This window comes from Dasypus novemcinctus, chromosome X (assembly GCF_030445035.2).
Source record: "Dasypus novemcinctus isolate mDasNov1 chromosome X, mDasNov1.1.hap2, whole genome shotgun sequence".
In the NCBI taxonomy this organism is placed as follows: Eukaryota; Metazoa; Chordata; class Mammalia; order Cingulata; family Dasypodidae; genus Dasypus; species Dasypus novemcinctus.
In genome coordinates, this window is record NC_080704.1 from 137,538,695 (window position 1) to 137,559,449 (window position 20,755).

At 34.2% G+C, this 20,755-nt stretch overlaps 1 protein-coding gene across 1 annotated transcript in view; it reads right to left on the reverse strand.

Moving 5' to 3' along the window:
- Positions 1–20,755, reverse strand: part of TENM1 (teneurin transmembrane protein 1) — a 1,381,582-nt gene that overhangs the window by 452,509 nt on the left and 908,318 nt on the right. Inside the window, exon 7 of the mRNA XM_058291548.2 lies at positions 17,728–17,966. Coding sequence (XP_058147531.1) covers positions 17,728–17,966 — 239 coding nt within the window. The remainder of the gene's footprint in view (positions 1–17,727; positions 17,967–20,755) is intronic.

Here is a 20,755-nt window from a genome sequence, read left to right on the forward strand (position 1 = left end):
CCCTTCCTGAAAAATATACCAAGAACATTATCCAAATGGTGACCCCTGATGATCTTAAGCTTTCAACTTAACTCCTATGGGAAGGAATCTCACCACAAATATACTTCAATGGATACCATGTGAAACTAGATTCTTCTACAAGGACCATCACTGTAAAAGTAAATGATACTTGAATTAACTTCAGTGACTGCTAACATTACAGAAACCAAGTTATCCTTCCATCTTAAAAAAAACACATGCATTACATTAAACATTAAATTGGTATATGAGTGAATTACAGTCCTTTGAAAAATTACCTTCAGATCTCAATTTTATCCTGGTAATAATCAGATTACATGCAGGATGAGAACAGTTTGTTTACAGAAAAGTATTTTTCAAGAACTAAATAAAGGAAACAATGCACATTTATTTATGGTATTTACTTTTGCTTCAGTGCTTTCCATCAAGTTTTCTTTTTTTCCCTTGGATTGTACATATACATGATCTACTAAAAATATTATCTGTGCTTGCAACATATCATAAACATAAATAAAATATACTTAAATGTTACTTTTCAGAGCAATTTGAATATAGCCAGTATGGCTTTGAGATCCCTTCCAAACACTTTTGAAAGCCTAGAAAATTGTTTTCCAGGGTATAGGTAGAATTTCTTTTAAAACAAAGGACTTCCCTAGATTAAAAAAATATAGCAAAAAAGAGAGGCATTTCAGTTTGCACAGTTTTTGTTTTTGTTTTTTAGGAGGTACTGAGATTTGAACCTCGGCCTGATACATGGGAAGTAGGTGCTCAACAGCTGAACTACACCCACTCCAGTTTGCAGTTTTACATAACACATTTGGCAAGTCTGTCATGGTGAAATAATAAAATTTAATATCAGTTTTAAAAAAGATTGAGGTAGTACAACAGAGGAAACGAGGTAATGTGGACACCTTTGCTCTTGCTCGACATATTTGAGTCCTTACTTCTCTCCTAAATGAAACAAATCATTCTGTATTGTAGCATGCTTTTTTTTTTTTTTTTTTTTTGCCTAGGTATGGTCCTAGTTATATCTAATACCCAGGTTAGAAAAGATTCTATCAAAGCAATAAATCATTTTAAATCTCAGTTCTATATTATATTATCTTAAAACTTTCATTTACTATGTATTTTATATTTTCCATTACAAGGCTGCAGAAATATTTATAAATAACATGCCTATTTGGGTACCTTATCATAAATTTAATATATGATCTCTATTTGCAGTTTGCTAACAGGCACATCTGCATATTCTTCATCAGACAGACACAATTATTTAGTGTTTTCATCTCAAGTAACAGCACCAATAAGTGTTCTACATAATCAAAACTCCTATTTTGAATTATCATTTACTTTGTGGAGTCAGTAGGAATAAATAGTATAATGATGAGATATATTTTTTTTCTAAAAACATTTCAATGAATAATGCAGCAAAAATATCACCAGTTTTGGTTCTTCTTTAAATGTTTAGTTTTCTTACTCATTTTACTTCATTTTCTGTTCAACTAATTCTCCCTTTCTCTATGATGCAAATCACTGACTATCATCTCCCAGCAATTGGAGATTATTTATGAATCCCCAAAAGAGAGATTACGTGTATAAACTGGGCTGTTCCTCTGTGCATGATCCCTTTTGATTGTATTAGATTCAGCTGAAATGTCTTTGATTAAATTATGTTAAGATTAGGGCTTTCATATGACCACATCAGTAGGTTGTAACTCAGGATTGATTCCCTGCCCCCTTGGCGGGCTGTATAAACAGACACTCATTCAAGAAAACACACAGAAGAAGACATGAAAGAGGAGAGAACTTGGTCATTTCAGTCCTGCCATGTGACAGAAAAGAGAAAGATCAAACAGCTAAAGCCCAGGGAAGAGAGAGGAGCCATATGTCAGTTTACAGCTGAGATGGGAAGAAGCTGGGCCCATGGAGACTTGAAAGGAAGAAGGAAGAGACCAGGCAGAGATCACCAGCCATCTTGCTTCAACACATGGCAATAGATTTTGGTGAGAAAGCAGCCTCGAGTTGGACTCTTTCAGGTCTTGTACCTGTAAACTTTTACCCCAGATATATACCCTTAAAAAGGCCAACAGATTTCTGGAACTTTGAATCAGCACCCCTTTTGCCGACTAATACATACCTCATCATTATTGAAGAAGGAAATTTCTTAGATTCCTAAACAGTCTCTCACCTTCTTTCCTGATTTGAGTCCCTATTGGTAATAATATCCAGGTTATTTTTAAAGGTCTAAATAAAACTGGTGACTATGGAGAATGAGAAATATATTTACATGTACGCTCTCTTCTCCTCATGCCTGTTTGCCATGTATATAGCTAAATTTTAAAAATGGAAATGTAATAATTGATTCATGTCCAAAACCTCTGGTAGCTGATGCTTTGAAACTTGCTCATCCAATTTAGCATCTGTAGCTATGGCATGTATCTTTCTGTAAACTTTTAGATATTGAGATTTCAAAATCCCTTCCATTACCTGATTAATAATAGTTATCATAAAAGAGCAGAACTTACGTGAGGCTGGGGAGGTAGGAGATATAATAGAACAATAGGGCTGAGAAGAAAGAACACACACACAAAAAAACAACTGATGAGTCAGAGAAAATTACAATTGGACATGTGCCGAGTGTTCTTGGCCACTTTAAAAGATTTGATCAGATGAGGAAGTACAAAGAATGAGGTGGTGGAGAATATAATTACAAACTTTGTTCTGGGTATTATGAGGCAGCACAGTGTTCTTCTGAAGAGTCACGAAGGTATGTGTGAAATGGGGTTGATTCATGATCAGGATCCTCAAAGCCATCTCCTCTTTTTATGCAAAATTATTTATTGACCAATTGCTATGTGTTAGACACTGTCCTAGGTGCTGACGATACAACAGTAATTGCTAACAAAAAACCTTTTCCTCCCGTAGTTTACACTCTATCTAAATGTAGGAAGCTCTCGTATGGTAATTAAGAGCAGGGTCTCTAGAATTCAGGTTCATTGGTTCAAATCTCAACTCTGATACTAAGTAGGTATGTGACCTTTGGCAAGTTATGATCTCTCTCATCATAAAATATACCTCACCATAAAATGGGCATATTAGTACCTACTCCGTATGGTTGTCGTAGGCTTTGGGTTCTCTTGGTAAAAGTTTTCCAAAGATTAGAGCATCCTTACAATTTGTAAAGCAGCCATCAGTTCTTAGTAAAGCATACTTTCTACAAAGGTGAGCAGAAAGCTATTAAAGCTTCATTTTATGAACTATAGCTGAGAATTCTCCTATGAAAATTATTAGTTGAGTTACCCAGGAGAATACACATTCTTGGGTGATGAATTCAACTCTAGCAAATTGATCTGTACAGGTAAAGGAGTCTGTCTGCAAAACAGTATAATGGTATTTTAGAACTCAGAAAAACCCCTCAGACTAGTGTAATATGTAAAGGGGCAGGGAGAATAACTTTCACTGGAGAAACCTGACAAACATTACTTCTGTTGGGTGATCAAGGTTGACATCATCAGTGATAGTACGCACGTGAACATATACTCTTCATATGATGTAATGCTAATGACATCTCATTGTGGTCTTCTTCCCCAAACACATAACCCCTGTCCAACCATGAGGAAAACATTGGAAAAACTGAAATTGAGGACTATTTTGCAAAAACCTGATCAGTGCTACTCAAAATTTCCAAGGTCATCCAGTAGAGGAAACTGTCAGAGACCAGTGTAGGCTAGGGAGACATGACAATTAATGTAATGTTATATCCTGGAATGGGATCTTATAACAGAAAAAGGATATTGTAGAAAAACTAGTCAAATCTGAGTGGTGTCAAATTAGATTAATAACATTTATCACTGGTGGTTTCTCAGTTTTGACAAAAGCGCTATGGCTTGGTAGAATGTTAACAATAGGGGATATTCGATGAAGGATATAAGAGAATTTTCTGTACTATAATTCAAACTTTTCTGCAAATCTAAAACTGTTCTAAAATTAAACTATTACTTGGTTAAAAATACCATAAACTAACCATTCAGTTCGAGCTCATTTTACAGAAGAGGGTACTAAAAACTAGAAAGTGTTTTGCCCGAGGACACACAGAACTGATACCAGGACCCTATTTTTCTCTCAGTCTCTTTCCACCAAACCACACTGCCTCTCTCGTATTCGGAGCCAAGAGAGAACGTGATCCATTTCTTCTATTCAATGACATTTAGTACTGAAGTCATTTGGCTGGAATATTAGGCTTATGAACCCAATGCCATAGGTTAATGTTTTATACCAATAAGTTGCTTTAGCACAGAGAAAACCTCTTCTTTGCCCATGGACTGGCTATTTAAAATAATTTTGACCATCCATTTCAGGTAAGTAAATAGGACATAAATGGAAGCCCTATAAAAACCCTCCATCAATTCAGAATGTATGTACACCAACAGAATAACCTTTTTATATGGATATTTTGATTATGTTATTTGATTGTTGGATCACATATAACAGAAGCCATATAAAGATTATATATTCTCTACTGGTTCTAACTTTTTTCTTTTTTTCTCAGCCTTCTTAGCAGTTCTGTTAAAACAGATCACTTTCTTGTTCAAAGCTTGTTTTCTATTACTGAAATAGATTCAAGTTTTTCTTTAAAGAAAGATTAAGCTGTGGGAAGTTTTTTCAACTTCATATAAGCCTGGAGAATGGGTCTAAAACTTTTCTTAATGTTTCAACTGTCTTGTCATGAGATCAAGAGATCTCGGAAATGAATAAGTTGGTCTCTAAGTTTTTTATTATTTCCATGTGGATTAAAATAGTAAATTTCATTAATTTTTATTAATTAAAATATACGTCATATTACTATCTTCAATGAATAAAAATTCCTTATAAATCTATACATAACAGTTGAACATTCCAGTAGAAAAATGCAATTCACAAAAGAGGAGTTGCAAATGAGCAATGATAATTTAAAATATTCAACCTGACAGGTAATTTTAACAGCCAAGTTAAAACACTATAATACCAGTTTGCCTATCAAAATGGCCTTTTCTCTTCCTTTCTTTTGCTCTTTTATAAATAATGACACTGAAAGTTCTCAAGCTTCAGGGAAATGATCACAGTTACACACTGCTCATAAGAGTGTAAATTGTTGCAAAATGTTTGGAAAAATTGCCAATATATATCCAAATTTGGAAATGTGTTTAAACATTTTGTTGCAGCAATTTCATGTTTAGGAATTTATCCTAAGAAAAGGATCTGAGTAGATTAAAATACAAGGATATTCAACATTATGTATATAACAGCACTATATTGAAAATTACTCAAATGTTCCACAAATGGGGATTGAGTAAATAAATGTCAGTATATTTTACAAAAGAAGAGGATGTTGCCGTTAAAAATAATATAAAAAAATATCTAATAGTAGAGAAAGATAGTCACAAAGCAGGCTATGAAGAAGTATTTATAATATAAGCTTATTTTTAGAGGTTGTATAGTTTAATTACTGAGGGTATAGGCTCTTTTTGGGTAAGACAGACCTAAGGAGAGATGGCTAATCCACTTCCTGGCTGTGCAATTTTGGGTAAGCTCTTCAATTTCTCTGAGTCTCAGTTCATTCATACATAAACATAAAAGAGGTATTATAATATCTAATTTGAATGAGATAAAGAATAGGTATAAAGGGACCTACTTGAGTTAAAGGACAAACCATGCCTATTTCTAGAAATTGTGTCCACTTTTTCTCAGTATTAGAATAGATGCATGGATTCTTTTCTGCTGTTGTTCAATGTGTTATAACCCATTGTAATCCTTGTTCTTTATGATGCTCAAATATGGTCAGTCAGAGCTACTTCAAATGAACTCCAGTGTCTTTTCAACATGTGTGAACACTTCTTTGCTTCCTATCACAAGATGTTCCAGGTTTGCCTTACACTTACTTCCCCTGACACACACCTAGATACAGTCATTTATCCAAGGAACTTTCGCTTCTTTTACTAGGAAATGTTGTTTAGAAACCAAGGTTTGGGTATAAGGTGTGCTCATTACTACTAAGGTGTCATTGCTTCTTGGTCCTTTCAGGAGACAGAGCAAGGATATATACACATAGAACAAAATTATTATATTTTAAAATCTGCTTTGTTACTCTATACAGATACGCACATATATACAACATGCATATACATACATGTAAATGTATATATGTGTATTCTTTAAATCATGAATTCATGTTGATACCCAATATTAATCCAACACTACAGAGTTCTTCCTCTTCACAGTTCCCTACTTTTATTTCCTTTTTCACACAGTGAGAACTCCTTTCCCAATAACATCAATATATGTACATATTTGCTTATCCAACCAGACACACACAAAATAATATTAGAATCACTATACCAATACCATTCACAGAACTAAACTTACTCAGTAAAGTTGAAAGTTTCTGTGTTCTTTTGTCCTTAGAATATATCCCTCTGAGGGTGTATAGAGTTAAAATTTGAGGTAAAGATAAAAAATTCCAATAGAAAAATGGGCAAAAGTCATGAACATATGGTTCACATAAAAGATTCTTAAACATATGAAAAGATATTTGACTTCACTCATAGTAAAAGAAGTATAAAATAAAACTACACTGAGGTACAATTTCTAACCTATTAGATGGACAAAGTGTCAAAAGTTTGTAACACATGCTGTTGGCAAGTCTGTAGGGAAATGGGCACTTTTATACATTCCTAGTGGGTAGACAACACAGTATAACCTTTATGGAAGGCATTTTTGCATAGCAGTAACCTAGAATTTTTTTTTAACTTTCCTCTGTTTCAATGGTGTGTGTTGAAACAATGGCTGCCCTCAGAGCAGAGACTCAGGGATCTGAACTCATTAATCAAAAGGCATGATTAGTGATTGGCCATGCACACACCTGTTCTTGGAGAAGAGGATTTTATGTCCCTTTCTGTCATCAGCAGCTAACCAAGAACTGGGCCCTGTAGTGGCTTACTGTGAGAGTGAGGGATGAGCACCAGTAGCTACCGTGTGGAGAGAGCAATTTACAGTTCTCTAACATGATTTATCAGCCTCTTCTTTGCATTCTTCTTTAGATCTTTACAGTGTTCTTCTCGTCTCTGGAATTTCAAAATAGTTGTTTCAGACTGTTTCTTCCTATTTAATAGTTGTTTTGGGGAAAAGACTAAGTCCTGGAGCTCCCTACTCTGCCATCTTTCCTGGAAGTACCCTGGGACTTCTCTTACATGTGATTTATTCTAACAATTGCTGCCATCCTTAGGCCCAAATTCCCATATCCTCTTTGCAATGAAATTTCTGTCTGACCCTCAGCTCTGCCTTGTGCTATAGACCTAGCTCTACTTCATTTGGGTGTTTATTTCTCTATTTATGCTGAAGTTTAATTCTCTGTCTCCTGGTTATGGTATTGACGTGGGTTATGGTTTTATTTGCTTTCCTTGTTGATTTGAATTTTGTTTTGAAGGAACTTTGGAGAGATTTGGATTTAAAGGACCAACGTTATCCCATGGAACCCATAACTTTGCTTATAAACACACACACACACATACACACATACATATACATATACATATTTACATTTATATAATATATATGCAGACACAAACACCTGAACATTGTATATCCAGTATCTGCAGAACATTCGTTTGAAATGAGTCTGTAATAATAAGGTGGTTATAATTTTGTCTGCTTGGTGTTCTTTATATTCAGTCCCATGAATCTGTGACATAGTTTGCCATTGTTAGGACTACTTTTTGTGCTGAATATCAGGGCCAGCTTTATTAATGGGGATATTTGTTTTGAATTTTCAGGTGTATTTTCCTGCTCTTCACATAATTCTTATAGCTAGACTTCTAAAATTTAGAAATTTGTAGTGAATGGCTAATTTATTTTCTTAAAGTAATAATGGCATATGTATTTCAGCTTCTGAGCAAATTCCAACTGCAGAGTCTAGACAAACAGCAAATGCAGCAAAGAGCATTTATTCCATTTAATTACTGATATCTTCCACAGGTCTTGGACAGAGAAATGGTGATACAAATGTCAGGGATTTGCCATTCTTGTTTTAAGAATTGTCTTTTGATAAAATACAAATTACCCTAGGGAGATTTTATACATTTATCTTTGTCATATTCATTTATACTTCTGTGTGAATTGTTTTATTACATTTTTTGCAAACTTAAATGCCCAACCAGAAGAAAAGAAGATAATATAAAAAAGTGATGAGGGCAGAATGGGCACTCTGATGGACTGGAGCATGCACAGTGCTTTTGGAGTCAGCCACTATTTAGCACCAACCAATGGTTGCCACATTATTGTTGCCACATCAAAGACTAGGATAGTACCTGGCATGTAATAAGTACTCAATAAATGTGTGGATAAGTGGGGAACTGTAGGTCTGAGGCTGCCAGATCATCATATTTTTCATGAGAAACACGAATTTTAGGTAATCTAGAGATTTTATATAAAATCTCATTACTTAATTTATAAAATTAGTTGATAATATTTAACAAATACTGTATGCCAAGAAAACCCTGTCTACTTCATCAGATTCATTTCTGAGTTCAAGTTCTTTAGGAAGTAGAAGGTATGACTGGGTTTCTGATTTTGGACATGGAGCACAAAGAGATACTAGATTGTGGGCTTCAGAAATGAAACAGTAGACTTAATAGGTTGAGTTAGTGATTGAGCCCATGATTTTGGCCTCATTAGGAGGGAGTGCTACCGAGATAGTGAGTAAATCTAAATATTTTTATTTCTTTGTTATCTACTCAAATTACAACAGATACATGAACTATAATTAACTAAAAAAATTAACTATATACTTCAGTTTACTATGTATGCTAATAAATAACTTGGCTGCTTTTTGACCAAAAGAAATTCCTATCACTGGATACCATAAATTCCTGCTTCTCATCTTTGAAACAGTACTTAATCTTGATTGCCCACCAAATTGCTTGTTTTTTAATTTAGTTTTTCTCCCTGTTGATGTGATAGTATCTCTACATTTAATATTTTGTTGATTAAAAGGACTAGGTCGGTGCTTAGCAGCAAGTACTGTTATGTGTCAGATAATCCAAGGGCAAAATTTGGTCAAGGAAATCAAACTAAAGACTTATAGCATGCAGGAACAGAAACCAAAGACATTTATGTTTTGGTGAGGTTTTGTTTGATTATGGAACAGACTGTGTTTTAGGCATGACAAAGAAGAATCTATTTCTACCATCTGGTTTTCAAATATCTCTAAAGCCTCATTGGTAAATCTAACTAGTGCCATCTCTGCATCATCCTAAATGGTAATCTTTGATCATGGGCCGTTATAGCCCAAATTAGCAATGAGCACCTACAGTGCTTTATCACATTTTCCCATGGGAACGAAAATTTGCACTCCCAAAATCAAATACTTCAACTAGGTTCAAAAGACATCTGACCTTCAACTACTTATGGCCAACTTAGGCTAGCTTTATCAATCACTGAGGTCAAAGATAAAAAAAACAAAAAATAAAAAACAAAACCTACTTCTAGGCTGTTAGGGAATAGGGAAACCACTGAAATAATTGTTAGCTTCATATGATTTGAAATCATAAGAACTCTGTCTGGAGGTAACACATGATCTTTTAAGCTCCATTTCAAAAATTACCACTTTCTTTTATAGTACAATATACTTGTTTCTAATTTCTTCAACTGGTATATCGCTCTCTTATGCATTATATAACTAGTATTAGTTTTGCTGCTTGCTATGGGTAAAACATAAAATATTATACTGCTCTCTCTATTATTATTTTCATTTAACTCTGTAATTTTATTAGATAATTCTACAAAGTATTTGGGGATATGGTATACAAAAAGACAGTATGTGGTATTGTTATTTGCCATATCTAATATCTGTGTAATTGAAATTGATGTTCAGGATCAAAGGAAATCTAGGTTCTTCTTTAAATGAGCAAAAGGCAAAACTGAATTAAGAGCTTTGTCTACAACATAAATCAATGGGGTTAGTTGATTTGGTGAACTATATGAATAGCAAAGAGCAAAATCTGCCTCATCTGTAGTAAGTGGCTGAGTAGCACAGATTGGTTGTAGTAAAAATTCACCTACTATTTATTTCTGGTCAGAGCTGTGACTAGTTTATTTGATAGCTTGGCTACCTCCTCTGATGTTCTATGTACACATGCTGGTCTTTGGTTTTCTGATCATTTGATGAAGACCCAGAGCTCCTTAATATAAAATAAATGAAATGGAATCAAGAGTTATTTATAAAACACCAGGTCATATGCCTTTTCTTCTAGTTAAAAATTTCAAACATTTGTGAAGTCCTTCCTTAGAAACTCTCATGGTAAACATAATATGTTAACTATAATACGTCACATAAGGTCTTCATTAACTAGATCTGCAATGCTATGATGAGACTTTGATCAGCAGAAAATTTAAATTGGGTCATCATAGGTCCCCTCAATTTGTTAGTTATCATCCCATAGAAAGTAACAGGAGTCCCAAAGGAGGAGGTGTTGAAAAGTCATACTATAATCTGTTTTTTTTTTCACGTGGGTCTTGCCTATATTGAAGATCCAATACAAAACAATGCTCTTATTTAAACACTATCCATAGTTGGGAATAATTTACTAATGGGTTTGTGAGTATACTCATGAAAGAATTGTATGAAAAAGACAAAATAACATCTAACATCATGGTGGTATCACAAAAACAGCCTTATTTTGTGGACCCTTGGAAAGTTCTTGGGGGTCCCCAGACACACGTTGAAAACCACTGTTCTTTCTCCATCATCTATTGTTTTTTTCCAAACTCTGTACAGTTTCTTCTTAGTTTGTAAAGCAGATTCTTTTTCCTCAGCCTTCCTGAATATCAGTATTCTCCCAGAATTAAAACCTTCATCCTTTTTTCCCTCATTCTATCCCCACAATTTTTTTTTTATCCTCATGGGTAGATTACTCCAAAGTTTCAGTTCCATATATTCAATAACACTAGGCATCTCTACATAAATGCCATTTTCACACTTAAACCTCTTCTTTCTATTTTCTATCTTAGGTAATGTCATCACCATATACCCAGTCCCTAAGCCTTGCATAGTCTTCTCTCTCCTGCAACGTCAAATAAGTCACTAAGTGTTTTAACTTATGTATAATTTTAGCTCCCATCTCCCCCTTCTCCCTTCTCAAAAGTTTATGATCTCACCATCACTCACCTGGATTACTATTATAGTTTCCTCATTTATCTTCCTAACTTTGATATTAAAACCCCTGTTGCCTTTCCTGCCAAATCCAACTTCCATACTCCCATTAGAGTGATTTTTCTAAATGTAAATCTGAGCAAGAAATTATCTTGCCCTAAAGAAAAAAAAAACATTAAAAGGTTATCCATTTGTTTTTGGAATAAATATTAAGCACCCTACTATGACTTAAAATGCTTTCATGATCTGCTTACCTTCTTCATTTCCTTCTTTTCTTATCCTCCATTTATTTTTCTCCAGGTATTCTAACATATTTGTAGTTACCTAAACATATTATGCCTCTTTAGAGAGGGAATATTGTTGATCCCCAAATGAAAAGGACCCCACCCTGAAAGATGACACTTGTTTGTGCTGTCTGCGATGAACCAGATATTCTGCTGGTGAAACTGGCTCTGCCCAGTCTAGCTATTCTATATGAAAATCCAGTCATATTTCTATAGTTTAAAATAGGTTAACCTGCCATCTGTTTCAAAGCCATTGATCTAATTTAACTTATTCTTATTCACTTCAGCAGTGCAAGTATAGCTTAACAACTTATGCAGTATGTCTAAAAATATTCATTTATCTATATATGCATTATATATAATTTGGACGAGGAAAAACTGAGTTGAACAGGAGTGAAATTTCTCCTTTATGCAATAGAATTAAAATTATTTACTTTGAAATCAGAAATATTGACAGAGCTTTTTCTGAGTTTGCAGATTGATTTTTGTTTTCAAATTTCTTAAGCATGCAAAACTCCAAAATTACTAACCTGTTGTCCAGTCCTCTTTTACTATGCCTTCTAGATGATCTTCATCTATTTCACAAAGTTTCACTTTAATTTTCCTTCTTAGGCTAAGAAATTGCTATATGGGAAGTACTTTGCAAGGTGACTGCCTCTTCTTGAGCCACCACGAAAATTTCTTGATGTGAGACATGCATTTATTATCCACTACTCATTAGCCTAAGAAATTATCTCTCTTACTTTGTCTTAAATCCATAGCATGCTGGAGTTCCAAAAAAAAAGATTAAGTATAGAATTTCCTTTCTTTAAAATGCCTTAGTCAATAAAAAATAAAAAATAAAAAAATTAAAAAAAAAAAATGCCTTAATTCTGAGCAACAGGAGCTAGCTAACTATGGTTTTGAAAATTAGTTTTATGTGACACGGTTTCCTTCTGTTATTATAGTATATTTAATTCGGATTGGATTTCTGCTTTTATTTATAACATGTAAAAGTGCCTCAATATATTTGGGATCAACTTATGGAACATATTATACCAAAAGGTGATGCAGGATAAAAATATAAATCTTTCTGAAAGAAGGGTCCTGATAAATGTCCAGATAGCAGATTTATAATGAGACTGAAGTTACACCACTCTTCCCCAGATCCCTGCTTGGAGAAATTACTAGAAAGTTGGTAGACTCATGGAAAGAGAGGCAAAGTCAATGCTAATACAGAAACTGTCATCATTATCAAAAATGGGTGCAAGGGAGTGAACTGGAAGGAGTAATACATATTAGGCATGACACCAAAATGACTGATAGCTGTCTATAGGATGAAGTAAAATGTTTTTTAGCATTTTATGCTGAGTCATTTCTTAAATGTTATAAGCTCTAATATATTTTAATAAAAATGTATTTCAACCTAGATATGGCCTCCAGAGAAGAACACAATACCATTTGAAAGGTCAAAACACCATAGAGAGGGAAATTAGTAAAAGAAAGGCAAAATTACTGGTTTTTGAAACTAGGCAGAAGAAAACAATGAACCCATTAGAGGAAATTTGAGCTCTGAAAACTTTTCTTAGAGGAATTTGGAAAGAATGGAAACAAAACATTTCATGTTAAGTTAAATTTATGTCCTTATTATGCTTAACTCAGCTCAAATTAATAATTTTAATAATAATCTTGCTCCACCAATAATCATCATTATTCCTTATTTAGATCGCTAAGCAATGTCTTGGGTGTTTTACATGCTTCATCTCATTTAATTATAAAGTTAACCCATGAGGAAAATATTCACAGTCCCATTTTATAGATGCGGAAATTTGGGCATAGAGACATTAACGAAGTTGCAAGTGATATAGATATTTTTGGTAGGCATATTTTTCTACATTTATTTAAACTTTGTGTGTAGGATATTGTGTATTTATACATATTGAAAAGTTTGCATTTCTATTCTTTCCATTAAAAAAATAAAACAACTACTCATATAACCAAGTTCTTGAATTTTCCAAAATAAGAACGTGCCACATTTTCTTTTATTTCTTCTCAGCATAGTGAGGTTATTGCACTATCTTTGTGAGGAGGGAAAAAATGAGCACTCTCCATTTCTCCCATTCTATCATTTTAAGCACTTTTTTACTTCATTTACAAATGAAGGCTATTACAATAGCCTCAGAAAGTAGGGAAATTTGAGCTAGTATATAGGAGACAGGAGAAAGCATAAAAATCTGTATTACTGAATTTTGTTGCAGAGAACAAAGGGAGGTAGGTTGTTTGCCCTCTTGAATAGTTTTTACCCCTAATCTTTGGATCAGAGAATGGGCTCAATATTCCATCTGTCTTAATTCTATATTGTTAATCTCCATTCTGGTCAACTTTCTACATGTGGGCTATATAGTACGTCATGACAAGCAACTTTCTGCCTTCTAATTGTTCCATCTGTAGAGTTAGGTCACTACTCTGAATCACTACTTGCTTCATGGCAGTCATTAACTGATGATATTGGGTCTGAGAACCAGAAACCCTTACTCCGAAACTCATTCAATACAACATCTCATCTGACCCAGGCACAATGTATTCCTGTGAGATTCTATTGCCTGTGAGTTTCTATTGCCTCTTACACAAACTGCTGGCTGTGGAGAAACTTGATCAAAACATCAAAGATTGCAAGAAAAGCAGTGTTTGTGCCCTTCACAACCATTGATGAAGCACCTTCTCTTGATGTCTTGCATATGGTCATCTGTTTTTCTATTACTTCATATGGTTTATTTGTAAATTCAAGCAAATGTCCTGCTGACTGGCATTGATACAGAACTGATGGCAAAATATCAGAGAGGATGAAGAGTAAGGACATATTTTTTGTTGCAGAAAGAAAGTATTAAAGATTTATGGGCAAGTGATGACAATAGCCATCCTATGGTATCTCCATATATTCTGTAGCTTTCCATGCCTCCCTTCACCAAATTTTATGATCTCAAAACTTATTCAAAGGAATTATTATCTTGCCAACCCAAAAAGTATTGTGGGTGAATGGTTGAGTGGGTGAGTGTGGGGATGGGAGTGTTAGGCTGAATAAACAGCCCTGGCTTTTCACATGCTGGACTTTTACTACTTTCCAATGAACACTTACAAAGCCATATTGCACAGAATGTCTATCAATGACCCATTGATATAAATGTGATTTCTCCTAGTGGATTAAGGGCAACAAGGTACACAGCCATTAGTATTTAGTGGCTATGTATAATGGTTAATAGAGGAAAATGACATAGCAGAAAGGAATTTGCACAGGAAATAGAAATAGTAAATAGTTCCAGTAAAAGATTTTACTTGAATTATATAGCAACCATAGTGAGGGATTGAAAAAAAAATGATGACTCTTACAGATTCAACAAGAGTTGAGAGTACAATGTTTTACTATTTTGAAATATAATTCTTAAAAAAATTCAACCAAGGAAAGCCATTTAAAAATCATCTTGTATGTTATAGTTCTTATGTGACAACTTTCACTTTAATGTCTAATGATGAATTCTTACTCTAACCTTTTGAGGTACTTAGCAATATGGCACAGACGGGGAAAGTTGAGGAAGAGATTTTAAGTGATTTCTCCAAAGTCACATAATGTCCAGTTACAGTGTTTGCCATTGACAACCCTTCATGCTGACCCCATCCAACCTACTGTGCCAGCATACAGCCTAATATTTCTGAATCTAAAAATCTCACCATAAGAGATCTCAACAGCTTTCTCTTAACAATGAACCAAATTCAGTTGCACTCGGCTCTACTAGATGACCTGGTATACCTAATTTAAATTTTTTAAAATTTAATAAGAAAACTATTGTCTGGTGGATTGATTTAGTAGACTAACAAGGAAATAAGCTGTAATTTACTGTGGTGGTAGAGTAACTGTGAGGCATAGCACTTGAGAGTATGTGCTCTGGAGTCAGGCTGCTCTGGCTTGAATCCTAGGACTTCTATTTCCTAGTGATGTGACTTTTTCATCTCAATGTGACCACTACATGGTATCTTATTTTTTTTTGTGCTTAAGTTTCCTCATTCATAAATACATTTATAAAATACATGTAATACTGATATCTATACTTAAGAATTGTCATGGGAATTAAATGAGCTAATACAAGTAAAGTACTTAGCATAATTCATTTTTTTCAATAAACTTTTACTGAGAGGGCTGTCACATGCCAGGCACTGTCCTAGTGCTGGGACACAGCATTGGACAAAATTGTTAAATCTAAGACCTGTAAATTTTAATAGTAAATGATGATAATGATAATATGGAAATAATTAAAACCTACAGGGCCCTATATTTTAGGTGTTATTCTAATAACTCTAGATATATTAACTCATTTAATCCTCACAAAAACCCTACGTGATAGGCACTGTTATCAGGTCCATTTTACAGATGAAGAAATGAAGACCTGAAAAAAGTTACATAATTTTTCCAAGATAATATTCCTAATAAGTGGCAGAGGTCTAAAAATTCATGCTCATAACTATTGCATTATCTTGCCTTACGGTCTTGCCAAATTTATATGTCATTGTTTATCCCATGTCTTGAAATGACTAAAATGTTCTACTTTCACTTATGAAAGGAATAAATAAGCAAATAAAACAAGTCACAGAATATATAATAAAATTTTTGATGTAGCACTGACCACCATTAGAAATTTAAATAGAAACATACAGTTTTAAACACAGTATAAACCTATTAATAAAGAGCTTACTAGTTCCCATTTTTGTTTTTTACCAGGGGTTAAGTCTCATATCTAAAATGTTATCTCTCTATAATGTAAAAGTTAATAGAAGATAACCAATAAAATAATAGATTGTCTCATACTCAAACACAAACATTTTAAAGGGGTTTTGGTATTTAAATTCCCCAAATTAGTCCTTGTTAAGGATGATTTTATATTAGAATCATGTTTGACTTGAAGTACTTTTTCATCTCCCACCACATCCCTTCAGCAATCTTTCTGATACAAGTTATTACAAAACAAACACACGTTGGGTTATCTTGAAATTTTTGAGATAAAAGGCATTTTTTATATTATAGGGTAATATCATCCACATTTAATAGAAGCACTGTGTAAATATATTCAGAACGTGTGATGAAAATATAAAATAGATAATCCTGTCATTAGTTTAGGCTATCATCCTATACTGTTGACATTATCAGTATCGTCCCTACAAAATATATCTGTTTACTTACCACTCCCTGTTCTGAATACTATAAAAACTGGTTATGTGAACTTTCTTATGTATCACATTCTGGATAAACAGAAATCAACTAAACTTATTTTACTTTATTATTTGTAAGCATAAGAAATTCTAAATACCTTTTTATCTACCTCTCAAAATCCTATTCATTGTATCTTAGTGGGTAATCCTGATTCAGTTAGGAAAATGGGTTAAAACTGAAAAGAAGTTACAAGTGAAATACTGGATGAAATTATTTTCTGCATGATATTATATTCATTCTAGGAATAATTCTTCTACAGTGTACATGTTTCTTAAGTTACTTTACGTTTTAGCTGCAACCCACCCAATCAAGGTAATTAATGTTCAGTCAAAATAAAATGTCATCTAGAAACATCACTTGATTTTCTATCAAGTGATGATGACTTTAATCTGGGTGATTAAAAAAAAAACTATTTTTCTTAAAACTCGAAAGAGTGACTCATGACTATTCCTGGCTTACCTTCCCAAACACAGTAACCATGCAATTTCCTAGCCTAGTTAAAATAAGAATACATTTTTTTTAGTCCCAGTGTAAGAATCAGAATTCTTGGGAAAAATTATGTACTGGATTTTCTGACAGTTTCCAAATAACTATTGCTTGGAGGAAATTGCTAGCTGAAAATTCAGCTATGTGTGTTACTGCTTAACAATAATTTAAGAAGCTATTGCAGATTGGTACTTATGACTTCTAATGAGAAAACCATAACAACGTACTAATTGAAAGGAAAATGGTTAACTACAGTAATTGCAATCAATAAGACTGTGTTAGTAGTATAAATATTTCTACTCAAAGGGCATTCCTTATTCTCCTAAGCAGTATTTAAGGTTAGGAAGTAAAAAAAAAAAAAAAAAAAACAATTAGAAATTCATTTGTTATTTATAATACCAAGCCTTGGCCCACATTTATAGATCCCAGAGTTGAGAGAGAACACCCAACCCTCACCACAAGCAAAACAAGACTTTGATTAAAAAGAAAACTGAGGCATAGAAAGAAGGCCTTACCAATCACATAGGTTAGTAACAAGGCCAAAGTCACTGTAATTGCAGTGGCGCTCAAGGCTGTGCACTTCCAATTGCAGCACCTGTAAGGTTTGTTAAAGTTAAAGGTAGGTCTGGAAAAGGTGCTTCGAGGAAGCGGCCTGGGAGGGGGGGAGTACACGGTATTGGACGTTAGAGGGTAGTTCTGATTGGCTGCACTGAAGATAGCAGAGGATCCAGAGCCATGTTTGAACAGGAAGTGCCTGTGAAAAGGAAACAAAAGTTTAGGCTATAAAAACCAAAGACAGTTGCTACAAAAACACACACTGCATTATCAAACAGTCATGCTACAAAAAAGCTTAGAGAACTGGGAGGGGCTTGTGAAAATTTTCATGTACCAACAGCTAAATCCAAAGGCCTTTTGTGGTTTACTTCTTGTTTTCTCATTTATACTTTTCAGAAGAAAGGGGTCTTGTGTTCCCTGACTTACAGGCTAAGGAATTTCTCAATCTCTGAGTGTTAATATTCCACAGTTGATGTTATTCACTTTACAGCTTCCTTTTGAATATGGTCCTCAAGTTGATTCAAAAACAGGAATAAAGGCATCATGGAGCATTTTGGCAATTAGAACATCCCAGATACCAGCTCTTGAGACTTTCCTCACTACTGAATTTTAGAGACTGTATTTTGCAGTAATATTTTCTCCAATATTTTCTTTTAAAAATTGTCGAATATACAGCCAAATTGAAAGAACTTTACTATAAACACCCATATACACTTTAACTAAATTCTACAATTAATATCTGACTATATTAGTTTTATCTATCGCTTCCTCTCTCCCTCTTATTTCAAAGTGAGTTGCAGACAATAATACACTTCCCTTCACATATTTCAATTTGCATATCACTAGCAAGAGTTGGATATTTTTTACAAATTTTAATATAAAACTTATACACAATGAAATGAATAAATTTTAAGCATGCATTTGCTGACATTTGACAAATGCAGTCACATGTATAACCAAAACTCCTATCAAGATACAAAATATTACCATCACCCCAAGGAAGTTCCCTCCTACCTTTCTAATTAAATCCCACTCCCACTCGCAGAGGCAACCACTATTATGAATGCTTTTACACCATGCATTAGTTTTGTCTACTTTAGAAATTCATAGAAATAGAGACAGGCTGCTGTCATGTTTGAATTACTACAGGACGATAATTGACTGTTCATGAGTATTGTAATATAGACCTTTCATGAACAGTATTGATTTATTCACATGGAAGAATGAATTGCCCAAAACAAAGTTTTTTTAAAAGTATATTTATATTTTACACTTATTGAGTGCTAAGTGTCATGCATGTGGTCCAACAGCTAGTAATTAGCGAAGCTAAGTTTCAAACCCAGGTAGCCTAGCTCCAAAGCCATTGTTCTTAACCATTATAATATATTAGGGTTATGCAGACAGTAGACATGTTAAGATTTGAATTGAGAGATCTCTTTAGGTATAAAAGAAGTTGTGCTTTGTGTTGAGTTTGGCATGTGCATGATGTTGAATTGAGTCACACTCTTACCTCACTCCCTTTGAGATCAATGATAAAAATTTAAGAATGACAGCGTTGAATCAGAGAATCAGAGTTGGGTAGAACCACATCAGTTATCTAGTAGTCCAAAAATGCCTCACTTTTCAGTTAAGGAAACTGAGACTCAGAGAAAAAGATTGGCTTACCCAATAGTAACATAGCTAGTTAATGGCATGGCTAAAAATGGAATTGAGGTCTTTCAAATTAGTTTATTTCCATTGCCCCATGAAACCTGTCAACCATGGTCTTTACAGGATTAGTACCAGGTTGTAACCATCTGGGCTAAGTGATCTGAGCTAAACACCTACAATCTGTTGAACCATTATTACATAATACATGTCTATTCTCCTAGTATGTCACATGTTGTAAGTTTTTTTACATTTTTTTATTAAAGTTAATAGATCACAAAGAACTTTACATAAAAAAACATGGAAGAAATTGTAGCATTGATGTAGAGAAAGTGGCTACGGTAGCTGGTGAGGGTAGGGCGAAGGAAGAAGAGATATGATGTGGAGGCATTTTCAGGACTTGGAGTTGTCCTGGGTATACTACAGGGACAGATGCTGGACAATGTATGTCCTGCCCTGGCCCACTGGGTGAACTGGGGGAGAGTGCAAACTACAATGTAAACCATTATCCATGTGGTGCAGCAGTGCTCCAAAATATATTCACCAAATGCAATTAATGTCCCATGATGATAAAAGAGGTTATTGATTTGAAAGGAGTGGGGAGAGGGGGGTGGGGGTATGTGGGGACCTCTTATATTTTTTTAATGTAACATTTAAAAAAATAGAAAAAATCATAAAAAAACGTATGAGGTTCCCATATACCCCATTCGCCACCCCCCACCCCATCATTTTTGTAAATTGTATGTTTTTGAAGATATATACATTACACAAAAAAGTTACATTAAAAAATATAAGAGGTTCCCATATACCCCCCACCGCCCCCCCACCCCACTCCTCCCACACCAACAACCTCCTCCATCATTGTGGCACACTAAAGTCTGTCCTAACTATTGTGGATTAATAGGGATGCTTTACAAAGAGAATATCCTTTAGTTGAAGAAACCTTAAAGGAGTCACTGCTGCTTCTAAAGCACCTAATTTATGCCCAGAAACAGTATATAGTAGAAATAAGAATAAAATATTTTATTGAATAGATGATTCATAGCATTGTGCTCTTTCCATTTGATTGTGCTTCCTCTATAGGTCCTGAAATCATCTCCATGTCATAATCTCTTCTTTAATATTGTATTTTTCCTTTGGCCAACTAATTTACTAGTGAGCAAGAAGTGTCGCACTTTATAGGCAGCATATCAGTCTTCCAACATCCACCCTGTGGTTTCTCTGGAGGTGACAAAATGTTACTTAGATAGAACTGGTCCTATATAGGAACACTCTGATTATTATTATGTGATAAAATAGAATCTCAACAGTATGGGGCTCTTTTACTTAATGGTTGGAGAT